Here is a 14792-nt window from a genome sequence, read left to right as displayed (position 1 = left end):
CATTAGGGTACATCAATTTTTATAACTTTCTACTCGCCTCTTGAGTTTGGACAAATTCTTCTCTCTTTTCATGAGTGTATACTAGACCAGTTCAAAAAAAATCTTTTTTAATAATTAAGTGGCTAGATGTTTAAATGTTGTTAATTGATGAAAAAAAGTAAATCATTAAAGTTTCAAAGCATTATTCCAATATTTAGTAACAGCTCAATTAAGTTTACTTTTCAATGGGGTCCTAAAATTAAAAAAAAAAAGTTCCTTAAAAGTAGGTCAACCTGGTACTCAAAAGAAGCAAAACAATATATAAATTTCAAAAATAATAATTGTTTTATAAAAAATAAATTAAAAACTCTTTATTTTTATTAAAAACTTGTAAAAATATACTTTTTTTATTTCTAGTTAAAAACCATAGTTTTTGTCTAATTAAATCTAAAATTGTAGTATGAAATAATCATTTTTTTTGAAATTTTTAAATGATTTCGCTACTTTTAAGACCCAACATGACACACTTTTGAAAAAACTTCTTTTTTCAAAATAATAGGGACCTGTTATAAAGTAAAGTTAATTGAGCTGTCCCTAAAACAAATTATTTAAGTTTGCAATTTTGAACTAATTTTCCTGACCACAAACCACATTAAATAAAGCCCAAATAAAGTTCAAAAATTATTTTTTTTATATACAATTTTGAAATGGTCTAGTGTACACTCTATTTGAAGCTGTATGTAACTTGCTTTATGCAATGTTCAACAGATTGTCCCTGATATAGCTAAATCAACACCTTCATAGGATTTGATAAAAACACAATGATTTCAGAAGATGTTAGTTAGTTAGGACTGGTTTATAAACCGGTGACTCCTATGATATCAGGTTTACCAATTTTTTAGCATTAAAGTTCAGAACAGGAGTTTTTTTTGGCCTAGGAAAAGAATCATCTTTTTGTAAATGTTTGTTTCCAGTACTTCTAATATCTTTTATCTTATTAATAGCTCACTTCTATCCTTGTCAGTATTAGAACACAACAATGTTTGTAGTATAAACTTACAGAAACAAAACCAAGATGATCTTTGAATAGGTGATACTATTTTAATGACATCTTTTTAAAATGTATTAAATAAAAAATGGCTTAGCCAATTAGCTTGCCATGATTTTGACGTTATAAAATTATATATATTTTTTTTGTTATTTAAGGACATTAACTTTTATAAACTACTACAAGAAATAGTCTTAAGACTAAAAAGTTAAATGTACACTTAATGAATATTTTTTGTAAAAATTAAAAAGTAGGAAGAAAAACCAAGAAAAAAAAACTAAATTTTTTAAAATTTAAACAACTTTTTTAATCTAAATTCTTTGTTAATTATAAGGAAATTTCTGTTTTTACTTTTTTGATATTGCACAATCTGATATTTATATAAAGCTGATGTAACTATTATAAAATATTATTTTTATAAACTTTTATTTTTCACACAAAAAAATTATAAATATAAATGAAGACATTCCAAGAGATATATTGCCTCAAGCGTATATTTAAACAAAAAAATTAATAATAGAGTTATATATATAAAAAAAGTTTTTTCTTTTAATTATAAAAAAATAAACTCTATAAGATGTTGTTTAAAGTTTGTAATAACGTTTTTTCATTTTTTGGATAAATCAATCATTAAAACAAAACAAACAAAATTTAAAATATCAAAAGTGGGGCTAATATAAAATAAAATTTAACATGTACCATTTTTTAGCTAATAATTTTTTGTATTTTTTTTGAATTGGTTTTTTATTTTTATTATTGTTTGTTATGAGATATTGTCTAAATAAGTTTGTACTTTTTTTTTAAACATTTTTCAACAAAGCTGCAAGCAACCACTAATAGAGTTGAAAGTTACTGGAAGAGAAATGGTGAAGTTTATAGAGCAAAATAACGATTGACAGTCAACTTAAAAGATTGCAGTAGATAACTCATCAAGTACATTACCGTTTATAAATATAGGAAGATCTAAATTATTGTAATAACGATTGGCTGAAAAAAACTGGGTTTCTGAATAAAAGTTCACCAGCCACTGCTGTAGCATAAGTGACATTCATTTCAAGCTGAAATACCCCTTCAAAACAAACAGAGAGTGTTGACTTTTATCAAGACAAGAATTAATGGTATTATCATCAGCAAACAATGCCACCTTTAATGTGAGAATATCTGGAAGATCGTTAATGTAAATTAAAAAGAGTATAGGGCCAAGGATAGAACCTTGAGGAACCCTTGAAATTATAGGATATGAAGAAGAGTGCTGTCCAAGGATTCAATAATCTTAAATATGTTACCTGATACACCATAAGAAAAAAGGTTATGGAGAAGACCAGCATACCAAACTTTATAAAAAGCTTAAAAAATGTTAAGAGTGATAGCCAAAACTTATTCATCTCTATCTAATGCACAATAAAACCTATCGATTATTACTGTTAGCAAATCAGCTGTAGAATGAGAAGATCGAACATTAATGATCAGAAAGTAAGTTATTCAATTTGATTAGAAATAACATCGAAAAGAGTGCAGCCTTGAGATGAACTTGAGCAATATAGAACAAAGAGAAAGGCAATAGAGTGAATTGGTGCTAAACAAAAACACATAACAGAACAGGCTGTGGATTCAAACCTAGTTTCCAGACAAATCGGCAAAATCTTACAAATGTAAATCTTACAAGCATGCAATTATTGGAGTCTTTATGAATTAAAGAAAGATAATCATCACTAAGATCAAAAGATGAGACAGCTGAACTTAAATTAGTCTCACAAAGAGCAAGTAGGTCAGGTAAAAAGTTACTTCGAAGACCACGAATATTAGTGAATGATATGTTTAGAGAACTTGGTGATGACGATGGTTTTTTGTGTTTTATAGTTTTTGGTATTTTGGTCATTTTTAAATTTGTTAAAGAACTTGACTCAAAGCATAGATAGTACTCAGTACACTATTTAATAGTCCAAGCAATTGTCTTATTACTATTAATAAACCCTAAGCTGTAACAAAGGGCTCCAAATGTGGCCTTGACAATGCACACCAAAAGTACGAACAGGGACACCATCCATGCGCAACATGGGACTGTTAGTATGCTGATATTTTACAGCTGTTGATGGAATCAGCCTCTCTAAAAGTTACCAAAGAGTTGGAGAAACCTGACTACCAACGGGCTTCAGAACCATAAAACTGAGTTTTAGAGCTGTACCCTGATTAGGAGATAATAGAATGAGTTGCCTATTCATAAAAAAATAAACATAAGCAAAACCCATGCATTGATTCATAAAGATCCAGCATTTTGTAACATTTCTAAACAGCTTGAAAAAAGCGCTGACTAAACCGAGAAGACTAATATATATATACAAACCTTGGCAGGAGGCTCTTTAGCTCTCGCTCTTGCCCACACTCCCTTAAAACGGTTTATAGGAGCAATTTAAGGCTTTCACAAAAGTGTAAAATTTTCTCTCAAAGGTATAATTATCATTGTAACTAAAATTAAAAACACAAACATAATATTTTTATGAAAAAAAAAAAATTGCATAATAAACTGCAATGTTTTTTAAAAAGTATGGTTGTTGCAAAAATCAAAAAAAATTTTTAATTAGCGCTAATTTAAATGCAAATGTTTTTGATTAGATTGACTGTTTGATAAATATAAAATTATTACACTCTAAATTTTATTGATAAAATATAAGATTATTTAACTGATAAAAAATAAAATTATTACACTCTAAATTAATATTCTAGTTTATAAAATTTTTATTTAACTCAATATGTATAAAATTTTTAAGTAAATTTTGTAATAAATGCGTAAAATAAGATATAATTTCTCAAAAAGGTACACTGAAACATATATTTTATTTATCTTAATGATGGTCAATAAGTAAACAAATGTTAACTGTATATTGTTGTCTAAATTTAGGAACTTTTACTCGATTGCTTTCATTCTAATATATTTTTTTTCATTCCTAAATAATAAAAAACTTTTATAAATCATTTTATAATGCGGCAGAATAATGGCACCCAAAACCAGAATGAGTGCTAGTGTACAAATTAGTGTTGTATTTGGTAGAGGAAAACAGTTTCTAGTTTCAGAATTACCAACCATCAGAGACGTTATAAGGTATAGATTTTTATTACTAAAGGACTTCAATGACATAAAAAAAGAAATCCTGTAAAAGAGGAGACCAAAGATATACTACCAGCTTTATTACACCAGTGGTCAAGTGTGAATTTGCGGTTTACATCACCTAAAATAATTACTGATAAACAATTTGTGATAAAACAGTGACGCTGTGGAATAAAGTTTCAGTAAAAGGCTGGATAATTTCATTTTTTTATGTCATTGCAGCCTCTTAATAAAATTCCATATCTTATAACGTCTCTGTTGCTTGGTAATTCTGAAACTAGAAACTGTACCAAATGCAACATTAATTTGTGTACTAGTATTTATTCTGGTTTTGAGCGCCTTTATTCCTCCAAGTTATAAAAATTTTTATTATTAAGCAATAAATTTTTTTTTTTAATATTGTAAGAATAAAAGCAATCAAGTAAAAGTTCTTAAATTTATACTTAACAATATACAGTTAACAGTTTAAATTTATACTTAACAATATACAGTTAACAGTTATTTACTTATTGCAGCAATAAAAGATAAAAAAAAAATGTTTTAGTAAACTTTTTTGAAAAAATAAAAGTTATTTTATGCATTTATTACAAAATTTATTAAATAATTTTATACATAATGAGTTGAATAAATTTTTTATAAAATAAATGTAACTTTGTTTTGCTTTTTAAAAGTCTGTTTATTTTAAAGATAATATTGTCCAGTAACGTTGCTATTCCATTTAAAAGAAAACAAAAACCATTTATATTTTCATAAAAGAGGCTAATCACCAAGCAAATATTTGTCTGATTTAAAAAATTAAATAAGATTTAGATTCTCCATAAAATTTCACACATTTTACTTATATTCCAAATTTTATTAAAATTTGGAATATAAGTAAAAAATAAAAAAAATAAAAAATTTCTAATAGTGCTTTTATCAATAGAGTTGTATATAAAAACCATGTTTACCAGAAGCATAACTAAATATTTATGGAAAGCATAAAAATTTATCTAATAAAAATTTTAAAAATTTTATTTAATAAAATGAAGTGACTATGAGTTATGTCTAGATGCATTTATGGTAATAAAAATTGGCATTATTATGTCAATAATAGTATATAACTTACATAGCCAAATAAAATTTTGCTGAGGGAAAATGTTTTTACACTACTGTATATTAGTAGTGTATAAATATATGTTAGTAGCTTCTGGTATGTTAGTAGCTACTGCTATGTAGTAGCTACTAGCCTACTATTTAGTAGCTTAGTGTTTACTTTTTTGTCATATTAACTTTAAAAAAAACATAGCACATAAAAATTATCGCCTCTAAATGAGTTTCATTCAGAGGCTATGAAGCTAAAAATAAGCAAAACATACAATTAATACTCACATTAAAAAAATCGTCCATATTTCCGACAGAATCAAACGTTGGAGGATTATTTGGATCACCAGTAAAAAGATCTAAACAAATGAATATTAAACTATAAACATAAAAATTTTAAGTAAAAATAAAAAGTAAAAAGTAAAACAAACTAAAAACTTGAGTAAAAAATAATAGAAAAAATATATATATTGAAATAGTATTGTAAAAATTATCAATCATGATAAAATTAATAGTTTTATATCTTAATAATAATAAGTTACAATTTTATATTTAAACTTTACAGTAATTTAACAATTTATACCTTTCATTACTTTAGTGAAATAAAACATTGTAGAGCTTGTCATACCAAATGTTACTAAAAAGAATATTTTATATATATATATATATATATATATATATATATATATATATATATATATATATATATATATATATATATATATATATATATATATATATATTATATATATATATATATATTAGGGGTGTTCACTATGCAAAAAATTTTCAAAACCACCCAAATTGAATTTTTTCCCATTCTAGTGTTTGTGTACAGTGTAAAAAAAAGTTTTACTAAATTTTAATGACTATTCTAGAGCCCCCTCAAAGCCCCTAAAGATAAGCCCCAATTTCCTGTTTAACCCATTAGTGCCTGAGTTTTTTGTTATATTTTACGATTTATAGAGTGCCCCATTTTTGGGGACGCTAGGCACGAATGGGTTAAAACAGTAGCACATTTTTGCATTGATTACAAATTTCATAAACAAGCAAATTAATATTATGATATTGACACAATTTAATATGTAATATTGACTGTTAAAATTATTTTGCTGTTTCCTGTTTTAGTTAAATAAATTAAAACTGAAATGTTGACAAGAAGTGGTAAAGTTGTAGAAACTGAACTTAAGTCTTTGCCAACCAGTTCCAGTTGTTTGTCAGACACAACCGACTAGCCTTCACCGTCATCATCATCATCAACAACAAGGCCTGTTACTCGTGCCTCTACTAAGTTTTGGTTAATTGGACACCCATCACCATCAATAACTGGTTCCAAACTACCCAATTGCAGACAGGTTTTAAAATTTTTTCTTTTTTTACAATGCGATGAAGAAAATGTCCAAAATCATGTAACAAATCAAGAAATTGGCTTTATAGTAATCGACGTTGTTGTAACTTTCTGGAACATGGCACGCATCAAGACAAAGACAAGACAAAATTCGGTGTTAGATCTTATGTGTCTCTGGAATGAGTGGAACCGCTTGTTGAAGAACAAGAACCACGAAAGTGATGCTGGCGGAAAACGTGTTAACTTCTTGGCCAAGTTGGATAGTCTTTTTGATATTGGATCACCTGATGCCATACAGAAAATCATGAAATCCAGGCCACTGACTGTCCAAAAGAAAGATGATGATGTTGCATTCTATTTAGATCAAAAAAAAGACAGAAAGGCGACCATGGAAGGGCATGACAAAATCTTTGAGATTAAAGCAAAAATGAAAGAAGTCAGATATAATCGGAAAATCATACTAAGAGATGAAGAAAAAGAAAGAGTAGAAAAAGAAGGTAGACAGGATGATCAGGATGATGAGGACATGGAATGACGAAGAACAGAATATTAATGAAAATATTACTGTTGCTGAAGTAGATATCAGTTTAGGGTGGGACTTGAATTATGAACCTCCAATGAATAGACAATCAGAATTTGTTACTCTTCACCTCCCCAAAAGAATTATGCAATGCAAGGAAATCACTTCTGCAGCAGACAAGCTGAAATTGTCTGATAATAAAACAACTATGATTGTGTCTGCTGTAATTAAAGCTGCTGGTGGAAACTTGGACAATTTTGATATCTCCAGATCGACATCTTGTCGAAGTAGAATGTTAAATCGACAGAGGATTGCTGAGAGTGTTATAGATAATGTGAGGCTTGACCCACCCCAGTTTGGTGCCCTTCACTGGGACGGAAAATTGCTAAAAGACATACTAGTCGTGCAACATGAACAAGTAGCTGTGCTTGTGTCGGGTGCTCCAGAATACAGTGAGGGAAAATTGCTTGGTGTTCCCGTTCTCATTGATTCGAAAGGAGAGACTCAAGCAAATGCAACATTGGATCTCCTAGAAACTTGGAATTTAAGCGACAATGCTGTGGCATTGGTATTTGATACCACTGCCAGTAATAGTGGCATCCACAATGGTGCTGCTAAATTGATTGAAGAAAACTTAGGTCGAAAACTTCTCTATCTTGCCTGTTGACATCACATTTTTAAAATCTTTGTCGGAGCAGTTTGGAAGGAATTATTTGGAAACATTTTTGGTCTGGAGAATAAATTCTTTGCTGAACTTAAAACTGCTTGGCCAGCATTGGATAAACAGTTGCCAATCGAAACTTTAGCTGTTGAAGGCACCTGGTTGCAAAACCTCAAAGAACAGACCATACAGCATTTGACACATCTACTTGCTAACGAAGATGCTACAACATTTCCAAGAGATGACTATCGTGAATGTGCTGAGAACACACTGATCATCTTTGGGCAAACTCCACCGCGGGGTGTACACTTTCTTAAACCAGGAGCTATCCACCAAGCTCGGTGGATGGCATGTAACATTTATGCGAACAAAATGTTCATGTTTTCTAAACAATTGCCTTATGATCAAAGGATGACGACCAAACATTTTAGAATGAACAGATATCTTTCTCTTTTCCACACACCAGCTTGGACAAAAGCTAGCATCGGTGCTGATGAATGACCTGCAATTCATCCACGACATGATGGACTACAAAGAAATAGACAAGGAAGTTGCTGATGTCATTGTTTCTAAAATAACCAATCACCGATGGTATTTGACAGAAGAGGTAGTTCCATTTGCTTTCTTCAGCAAAAATGTTAGTTCCACTGTAAAAAAAGATATAGCAGCCAAACTCTTGGAAATTCTAGTACCCAAAAATTTTCGTCTTGGTAAGCCAGTTTTTCGTCAAATCACTCGTCAAACAGGTTTGTCAAATCTTCTGGGACCTGAATCTCACTCATTGTTCAGCATTCTTGGCATCAATACAGATTGGCTTGCTAAACCAATGGAACAGTGGACAGAGCAACCAGGATACAAAGAAGCTGAAAAATTTGTTCGTACGGTAAAAGTTGTAAATGATACCACAGAGAGAGGAGTTAAACTGATTTCAGAATTTGCCACCATCATAACCAGTGATCCAGAACAAAGAGAATGGTTGCTGCAGGGCGTTGAAAATCACAGGCAGCAATATCCTGATATTGGCAAAAAAACTCTTAGACAATGAAACAACATTAATAACATTCAGAAAGACAGTCTTAATTTTAGTTTTGGGGTTCCCGTCTGATACTTTGACTATAACTGTAAACCAAAAATGCAGAACTAGCTTGGTTAAACTGGATAATTTAACATATATTATGCAAGCTGCTTTTGTTTGGCTTGATTTCTGTGATTTAATTTCTAAATACTTGAAAAATGAGATTCACAATAATTATTTCTCTGTGTTTTAACTAAAAAAGATACTGTTTTTCATTTTAAAGATCACTTTAAAATGAAAAAGGTTTAAGAGTTTCATTCTTTATTTAAATTGATTTTATTAAGACAGCCAAATAGGTTAGGGTCCTTAGTCATGAAAAGAGAACTTAGCTTGAATAAAAAACTCTGATATAACCCCCCCCCCATCCCCCAAATCAACTGTTGATAAGGATGAGAGGAGCTCATAAACCTTTTTCCTAGAGGTGTTATCAAATTAAAAAAACTCATTCCTGATCTGCAATATTTATTAACATTCTAAATGTAATCTGGTTGTTAAAAACTGCTTTAACTCATTTATAATGTCATATTTAAATAAAAAATGACATCATGAAAACCTATACAAATGCCAGTGTGTGGTTTGTACTGGTCAATTCCCAGATCACCTTTATTTAACTTATTGCATTCCACAAAAAATAATAATAATAGTAACATTAAAGATAAAAAACTTTAAAATGAAAATATGCAATTGTTTTTAAGTATCAGTTGTTAAAATTTTTGTTGATTCAGGAATTTTATGATGTAAGTAACCATTTTGGCATTTAATATTTTAATATTTTTAAAAATTTGGAACCAATAAAATTTTATTTGAGCTTGGTGACCTTTGTTTACAATTTTTTTAAGCTTTTACAATTATATTCTATATACTATTGTCTTCAAGCAAGACAAAGATCTAAAAAAAAATCAATTGATTAGTGTCAACTTTTTAATTTTTTTAAATATTTGATTTTGACTGACCCATAGTATTTTAATAAAGAAAAGAAAATTTTAAATCAAAATGTTTAAAGAAATTATGCGGTAATGGTGTAGTGGTAGAGCGCTCGCTTCATAAGCAAGAGGTTCTGAGTTCGATCCCACCACATCCTAGATAGTACCACGCTCAACTTGTTTCTCCGCACTGCGGCTTTGTTCGTCTAGTTTCATGTTTCGGAGTTATAGAATTGAGAGAGGGTTATAAACACAATTAAGTAGCCTCCTCATCTGTAGTGGCCTTTTGGGCCTTGGGGAGGTGAATTAACATAGAAAAGCTGTTTTTTAATCAATATATTTATAAATCATAGTTTTTATTGGCAAAACTCAAAACAAAAACTAGTAAACATACTAAAATATTTTTAATTAAAAAATTAATACTTTACTTACTTATGCACAAAATGAGAACAAAAACAAAATAAATCGCCAACTCTCTTAATGTGGTTTTCACAATCATTTCTCGATCTGTATAATCCTCTGTGTATCGCGTTTGCCATAATCCTACAATTAAAGTTAAAAAAGAATAATTAAGTGAACAGGAAGCCATATCTAAACTAATATTTTCTATAAAGATCAATTTAACAATTTACAAGATTGAATGAATCTTAAAAAAAAAATTATTTAAAATATCTGATTTTTCTTTAAAAAATAATCTTCTATGAGCAAAAAATCAAAAAATCATGGCAACAAAAGTTGGGAGTAGAAATTGTTAAGTAGACAATAAATATATAATAATAATAAAAATAATAAAATATATAATATAATAAAAATTATGAAAAAATATTACCCTCCATCAAATAAAATATGTAGAAGTATCATGTCTACTACACTCAATCAAGTGTAAATAAGACTTTTGTTTTAAAAAGTAGTTTTATTAGGCAGCTCATTTTTTAATAAATTATTTTGAATAATTCATTTTAAAATGCAAAATATTTTATTAACAACCATTCCTAAGATAAGGTTCACCATTGATACTAATATCTGAACTCATTCCCTAATTGGGAGAACTTAATAGAATTATAAAAGTTTATTCAAATCTCCTGTCTTGTATTTGTATACTCAGATAATATTATCAAATACTTCTTTTCATTATTACAGCAACCAAGGCAATTTATTCATTTTAAATTAAAAAAGTAAATGTTTTTAGCAAAATAAAATGAAAATATTTATAGCTTTTTATCTTGACAATATTTTTCTATTTGGTTTTTGGTTTTACCGACACATTAAAATTAAAGTATCAAGGATACATTTCGCCAAATCAATTTCTTATCTTTATGACAAATCCCATAGCTAAAACAATTTGTTCTGGCTGAAAGAATTTTTCTCCACTAATGTTGGTTTAATTGTTAATTAAACTTTAAAAAGTCTTATGCTCTAAATAAATGAAGCTAATACTTCTGATAGAGATTTTGTTTTCAATTTTTAAAGAATGATCTGCTGCAAGTGCAACCTTAATTTTAAAATCACCTGGTAGCTCTTCATATTTTTTCTGTGGACACAGTTTGTTTAAATTTTTTCAGTTATACAAAACAGGAAATGTAAATAGTATTAGTTCCTTTTTTTCAAAACTAATTGTTACACTTGCACCACCAGAAATTGTTGATTTTTTGTCTGAATTGTCAGAATCAAACTTGAATTAAGAAGATCTTAACTTGACAAGTGAGTTTTTATCAATATAAACAACATTAAATTAAAATGATTTTTTTTTTCAATAAATAAAACTCTTTAATTTTAAACATTTTCACACAAATTTATATTAAATAAAAATCTACCAACCAAAACTATCCTAAAACAAATTGCTCAAATCAAAATTAAAATTATATACTATTATATACAAATCAAAATTAAAATTATATAAAAAATTAAAATTATATACACTAAAAAGTACAGAAATACCTTTAAAATTTCTATAAATAAAAAACAATAAATTAACTTGCTATTCAGTTTCCATGCTTTCATTAACACAATTTGTTCTATGTTATTAGAAACCATTTAAACCATATAAGTTAATGTTTAACAAACAACAGTTTTTAACTAAAGTGGATTCCTTAAAACTAATAGAAATACAACCTTCTTCTTCTTGAATCTTCCAAATTTCTTGCTGAAAAATGGTGATAGTTTTACAATACTCTGTCATAAATTGATCTGACATTTTGTGGACTTTTTAGCATGGGACAACCATCATATTTAAATGTTCATCTAATTAAAACACTATTTCATTTATTTGTTTATCACCTCTTATCAATAAGAGGTTCTAAAGTTGGCATTCTGGTGACTAATATTCCTTGCAGCAAAATTTAGTTTAAATCTTGTGCTTTGAATGAAGATTACTATCTAGTAATAAGGATGGTAGATAAGGCGTTAGCCATTTTCAATTTTTTTTTTTTTTTTTTTCTGTTAAATATGACAATATTATTAAAAATTGAAAATATTACTAATAATTATATGACGAACAGTAATATTACTGCTACATTTTAAAGTTATATCAAGTCAGTAACAAATGGTAACCAGGTTACATTCTTTAATTTTTAATTAAATATACATTTAAATATTACTTTTTTTTTTTAATTTTAAAAATTTTTAAAAATTAAAAAAAAATCAAACTTGAATATAACAAACTTAAATAATATAAACTAAACATAAATATAATAAACTTGATAATGCAGTAAATGCTTGTTTATTGCCGTATTGTTAATTATCATCTTTTAATATATTTTTATTGTAAAACGGTAAATGTCTCAATTGGTTACTTTGTCACACAAAGAAAATAAAGTTTTAATTAGCAACAATACGTCCTCAATTGTTTTTTTTTTTTTAACCTATTAATGTGTAACCAATTGAGACGTAACGTTACGTAACTAAATTTAGATTTAAAACGTAACTAATATACCGTCTCAAATATAGCTTTTTTTTAAAGTTACATTGTCTCAATTAGTTACACTTACAATGAAAAAAAAGACGTAATGTAACATAAAAAATTTATATTGTGACTTATGCTAATTATTTTTTCAATTCAAATCTTAAATGTTTTGCATTACACCTTAATTGGTTACATTTTTAATAAAACAAATAATTAGATTGCTTAAGTACCTTTGCCTAACAAGCTTGTGTTAATGTAAACTTGTGTCACAAATTACATTACAGGCTTGGCTATACACACGGTCACTGTGCTTGTCTCCTTTGTCATTGCTATTCAGCTCTCTCTGATATCTTCTAATGAGGGTACTGCTCTAAAACCCAGTTAAATATCTTAAATGGTGGCTGTTTAATATTCAAATTGAGATTCTATGGCTATTACCCATATCCTGAGTTGTAATGGTTATCAAAACTCATATATATATATATATATATATATATATATATATATATATATATATATATATATATATATATATATATATATATATATATACATATATATATATATATGTATATATATATATATATATATATATATATATATATATATATATATATATATATATATGTATGTATATATATATATATATATATATATATATATATATATACATATATATATATACATATATATATATACATATATATATATATATATATATATATATATATATATATATATATATATATATATATAAGAATATAATATTGTACCCTTTAACTCATATGTAATATATAATATAAGAATGTAATATTGTACCCTTTAATTCATAGTTTTGATGGCTATCACCATTTGATTCATAGAGGCTACAATATTACATACTTGGCATATACTTATGTATTAATTCTCTTTGAAGAATTTTGTATTAATTCTCTTTGTTCTACTTCCTGTTAATAACTCATTGTTTAAATACTTTGACTATTCTATTTCTTAAGTACCGTAAGTTATTTTAACTTTTAAAAATACTATTTTTTTAATTTAAACGTTACTATACTTTTAAAGCTTTAAAATTTGTATTTACTTTTAAAAAAATTTTCATTTGGTATTGTGGTTGATCGTACTCCGTCTAATTACCATATAGGCCTACAAAGATAAGTTCAGCTCATTAAAGGACATCATAACCCGCTTCGACGGACGTTTTATAAGTGCTTATGTAACAGCTATGGACTAAGATGGTGGAGCATCAACAGATGTTATCACAACAACAAATAGCAACAAAAACAACAATAACAACAATTACAATAAGAACAACATCAACAACAACAACAATAAACAGTGCTGGATTAACCAAAAGGCTAGAATAGGCCTCAGGTCTTCTCTGGCTTATGGGTTAAGCTAGCACTATTCTAACCTGTGGTTATCGAAAATTGGAATTTTCCAAACTTTAAAATCTTATTTTTTAATTTAAGTAATATTTAGACAAATTTTATTTTGACTTTGTAATGAAACTAATTTTTATTGTTATTCTAATTCATTGTTGTATTCAGTTTAAAATATTTTAGTGCAGTTTTTGTCTTTAAATTTTTTTTAGTTCAGTTTAATCTTTGAATTTTTTCTTGAATGTCAAAAAATAATTGAAAGGTTAAGAAATACAGGCGCCTAAAATTGGTTTTGTTAATATAATGACGAATTATTGAAAATATATCATTAGCCCAAAATATTTTTAACAAAGTGAATCTATATGAAAATTTTATAATCTACAAAGACACTAAGGTATTTAATTATGTTTGTTGGGTATAGAGGTTTATTATTGATTTTGATTTTAGTTATGATTATTGTATAGGGGAGGATTAAAATTTTTTTTTCAAAAGGAATACCCTTTGTAAACTAAATTTGAAATTAAATAAAAACTAAAAACGTTCAGATGAGGCCAATAATCTTTTACATGCTATCTATTAATACCTATTTAGTTTTAAGCAAAGATGTTGAGCGTGGAATATTAAATTTTTGTTGCAACCATTGAAACTTGTGTCACGGAAGGAACCTACCGTGCCTTCCGTGACACAAGTTTTGAATGTGTATAACTAAAAATTTAGGATTTAACTAACAATGTCTTTACTAAAAAATAAATATATATTTATCATTATTAC

General features: G+C 27.4%; 1 protein-coding gene across 9 annotated transcripts in view; it reads right to left on the bottom strand.

The window, feature by feature from the left end:
- LOC100212565 (polycystin-2) overlaps positions 1 to 14792 on the bottom strand; it is a 54911-nt gene that overhangs the window by 26932 nt on the left and 13187 nt on the right. For 4 of the 9 annotated variants that reach the window (XM_065813950.1, XM_065813948.1, XM_065813952.1 and 1 more), the window contains exons 3-5: positions 10173 to 10283; positions 5797 to 5850; positions 5502 to 5572 (exon numbers count right to left, since the gene is read on the bottom strand). In XM_065813950.1, the coding sequence (XP_065670022.1) occupies positions 5502 to 5572; positions 5797 to 5850; positions 10173 to 10283 (236 nt within the window). Of the gene's footprint in view, positions 1 to 5501; positions 5573 to 5796; positions 5851 to 10172; positions 10284 to 11852; positions 12179 to 12872; positions 13013 to 14604; positions 14719 to 14792 lie in introns of those variants that run through there. The other 5 variants (XM_065813957.1, XM_065813955.1, XM_065813956.1 and 2 more) reach the window with 4 other exon arrangements.

The sequence above is a fragment of the Hydra vulgaris genome, chromosome 12, assembly GCF_038396675.1.
Source record: "Hydra vulgaris chromosome 12, alternate assembly HydraT2T_AEP".
Classification (NCBI taxonomy): Eukaryota; Metazoa; Cnidaria; class Hydrozoa; order Anthoathecata; family Hydridae; genus Hydra; species Hydra vulgaris.
This window is presented reverse-complemented; position numbering and strand designations above follow the sequence as displayed.